Source organism: Octopus bimaculoides, chromosome 27 (assembly GCF_001194135.2).
Source record: "Octopus bimaculoides isolate UCB-OBI-ISO-001 chromosome 27, ASM119413v2, whole genome shotgun sequence".
Lineage (NCBI taxonomy): Eukaryota > Metazoa > Mollusca > Cephalopoda > Octopoda > Octopodidae > Octopus > Octopus bimaculoides.
Window position 1 is genome coordinate 14,292,756 of NC_069007.1, and position 2,996 is coordinate 14,295,751.

General features: G+C 34.5%; 3 protein-coding genes across 4 annotated transcripts in view; 1 reads left to right on the plus strand and 2 right to left on the minus strand.

Annotated features, from left to right (window-relative positions):
• Positions 1-1,030, plus strand: part of LOC106880348 (zinc finger protein OZF) — an 11,909-nt gene extending 10,879 nt beyond the window's left edge. Inside the window, exon 3 of the mRNA XM_014930233.1 lies at positions 1,002-1,030. Within this exon, the coding sequence (XP_014785719.1) occupies positions 1,002-1,030 (29 nt within the window). The remainder of the gene's footprint in view (positions 1-1,001) is intronic.
• The window catches only part of LOC106880754 (peptidoglycan-recognition protein 2), a 47,788-nt gene that overhangs the window by 36,479 nt on the left and 8,313 nt on the right, over positions 1-2,996 (minus strand). The gene's annotated exons all lie outside the window — the stretch shown is intronic.
• Positions 722-2,996, minus strand: part of LOC106880349 (gastrula zinc finger protein XlCGF71.1) — a 4,185-nt gene continuing 1,910 nt past the window's right edge. Inside the window, exons 1-2 of one of the 2 annotated variants that reach the window (XM_014930234.2) lie at positions 2,627-2,901; positions 722-2,518 (exon numbers count right to left, since the gene is read on the minus strand). In XM_014930234.2, the coding sequence (XP_014785720.1) occupies positions 1,331-2,164 (834 nt within the window). In that variant the 5' untranslated portion in view covers positions 2,165-2,518; positions 2,627-2,901 and the 3' untranslated portion in view covers positions 722-1,330. Of the gene's footprint in view, positions 2,519-2,626; positions 2,902-2,996 lie in introns of those variants that run through there. The other variant, XM_014930235.2, reaches the window with a different exon arrangement.

A 2,996-nucleotide genomic window follows, 5' to 3' on the forward strand; every position in this document is an offset into this window, starting at 1 on the left:
TTTTCTTGGCAAGTTAACCCATTACCTACCAGTGATCTCATATGAGATCACTTAAAAATTACAAATTTCGTAATTATCTGTCAATATTGACACATATCTAACCTTTTTGCTATATCTACTAGGTATATTTCTCTGATATTCAAATGAGGTTTGCTAATTTTTCACCCAATATCTCGCTTATTTCTATTAAAAATGTTATTTTGATCATTCCAGTGTGTTTCTAAGGCTGTTTTATGCTAGAAATCAAAGTTTCATAAAAAAATTCCAGTTAATAGAATTATGGGAGGTAATGGGTTAAAGTCACTAAGACTTTTGCCCAAGTCATGAAGTTTGTCTTCAAAATACAGAAGACATTGATCATAAGGTCTCTAATCAAAAGGTTAGAGTTTCTCCCTTTTCAGGGTTACGTTATTTTCAGAAGATTTTCCCATTATACACTATTTTGAGTATTTATCAATACCCGCCAAACCACCCCATATCTCAGGAATCCATGGTCCAATTATGTGAAACTTGTTTTATTCTGTTTGTATTCACATTTCAGAGATACCTTAATTCATAGTATTTTCCCATTATGTACAAGTTTGGTCATATTAAATTACAGACAAGCAAGCAATCAGAAAGTTTTAGTAGTATATAGATTTAAAACATTTAAAAAAAATTAGCTTTTAATATGAATGTGACTATTTCAACAAAAATTACAGTGATAAGACTTGTATACAAATTTCATTTTATATCAATTTATTCAGAATATCTTAGTAATATTTTCTTCTTGTATATATTAGTCTATAACAGGCGCGGGCATGGCTGTGTGGTTAGGAAGCTTGCTTCCCAGCTACATGGTTTCGGGTTCATGGTAGGCGTAAGTTACTGCTGTGTGTGTATATGTCTGTGTATGTGCTTGTGCCTCTCTCCCAGAGAGAGAGAGAGGGGAACAGCTTCTCAATGAGAATAATTTTTAGCAAATTTCATTTTTATAAGGTTTTACATCTATATTGTTCCAGTTATGATTAATGAGATTGTGTTTCTGTAAGAAATCTTATTGACAAATAAGAATTACCAAATCTTATTCCAAGGTGTACTTGTGGATTGCAAGACTCCAATATATTTCACAATGACTGTCTACAAACTGATACATTTTTTTACATTGATGTAGTTTTCTTTTTCATTCAGTTTATACTTATTTGTCAACCCAAGTTTATAATTCACAATTAAGAATTTCTTTCATATTGTAGTGAAAGGGCTCCTCTGAAACAAGAAGCAAATTTATAGACTCCAAGATGAGAGTTGAATGAGAATGAATTCTGATCCATTCCACCTTGATTAAATGTTCTCATGCTTCATATTTCAATGGTTTCCCCCCTGTGTGTTTTAATTTGTGAGTTTTTAAGTGACTGTTAGTGATAAATGATTTCCCACAAAACTCACAGAGATATGGTTTTTCCCCAGTGTGTATTTTCCTGTGAACTACAAGATGGGAATTGACAGAGAAAGACTTGCCACAAATTTCGCAAGGAAATGGTTTCTCTCCCGTATGACTACGTATGTGGATTGTAAGCTTAGAATTTTCACTGAAACACTTGCCACATATTTCACAGTGGAAAGGTTTTTCTCCGGTGTGGCTGCGTACGTGAATTACAAGACTTGAATTATCAGAGAATGATTTGCCACAAATTTCACAGTGAAACGGTTTTTCTCCGGTGTGACTACGTTTGTGTTTTGTTAAGTCACTGTTATAAACAAAAGATTTCTCACACACTTCACAGCGATAATGTTTCTCTTCAGTATGAATTCTTTTGTGTCTGTTTAAACCCCCATTATCAACAAACGACTTTGCACAAATTTCACAATGATAAGGCCTTTCTCCAGTATGTTGTCTTTTGTGTCTTGTTAATTTACTGTTAGATACAAAATATTTGCCACAGACTTCACAGCAATATGGTTTTCTTCTATTGTGTATTTCCTTGTGTATAACGACTTCATATTCTGAAGGGAAAGTTTCCCTACAAATCTCACAGCGATATTCAGGAATGTTTCTTTGTAATAACTTTTGTATTGTCAATGTCCCGATAGGTAAAGCTTTCTCTCCGCTGAATGTCTGTGTAACTGAACCTTTATTGTTAAGAAGAGTTGTGCTGGATGTATCCGAATGATTAACATCTTCCATATTAATTCTTAAAAAATTCTTAAAAGTTGAAAAAACGTCTCTGAGTATAATCTAAAATGTTATAGTTTTTTCTCTTGGATATCCTGAAACTCTATTTACATGTGTACAAAATATACAATGTTGCTGTATTTTCTCCTTACCACTAGAATTCTGAGGTTGATTGGGGCCTTCAACAGTGGCACACAGACTGTTGAAAAATAAAAGGGTTTCTATTTCTAGATTAAGAAATGTAAATACACTTAAAAGAAGCTATGTAGGCTGAAAATATAGAAGATCCATAAATGACTGGTAGCAGAGATCCGGGTGAAATTGGCATTCTTTGACTTTTGAGTTGTAATGGAACATGAAGGATAACTGTAAAAGAAGAAAATAGACTGTGAGAGACTGATGTTGGTGAAAGACAGAGAGAGAGAGAGAGAAAGTGAGAGTATGTGCTGCAATGGCAATACGAATGGCATATACCTTAGGTCTGAAAGTCAGTGCATAGCACCTTGGGCATGTGTCTTATACCATAGCCTCAAGCCAACCAAAGTCTTGCAAGATGATTTGGTAGATGGAAACTGAAAGAAGTCCGTTGTGTGTGTGTGTGTATATATATATATATATATATAAGGCAGGTTAACTAGGAAGTTAGTTTTTGTATGTGGCAGATGTTCAGGTGCAATAAATACTGTAAACAAACAGGAAACAACTTCTGTCTCATTCCAGGGAGAAAAACTAGAGGTGGTTGATAGCTTCCGCTATCTGGGTGACCAAGTTAGTAGTGGGGGTGGGTGCACTGAAAGTGTAGCTGCTAGCATAAGAATAGCCTGGGCAAAGTTCAGAGAGCTCT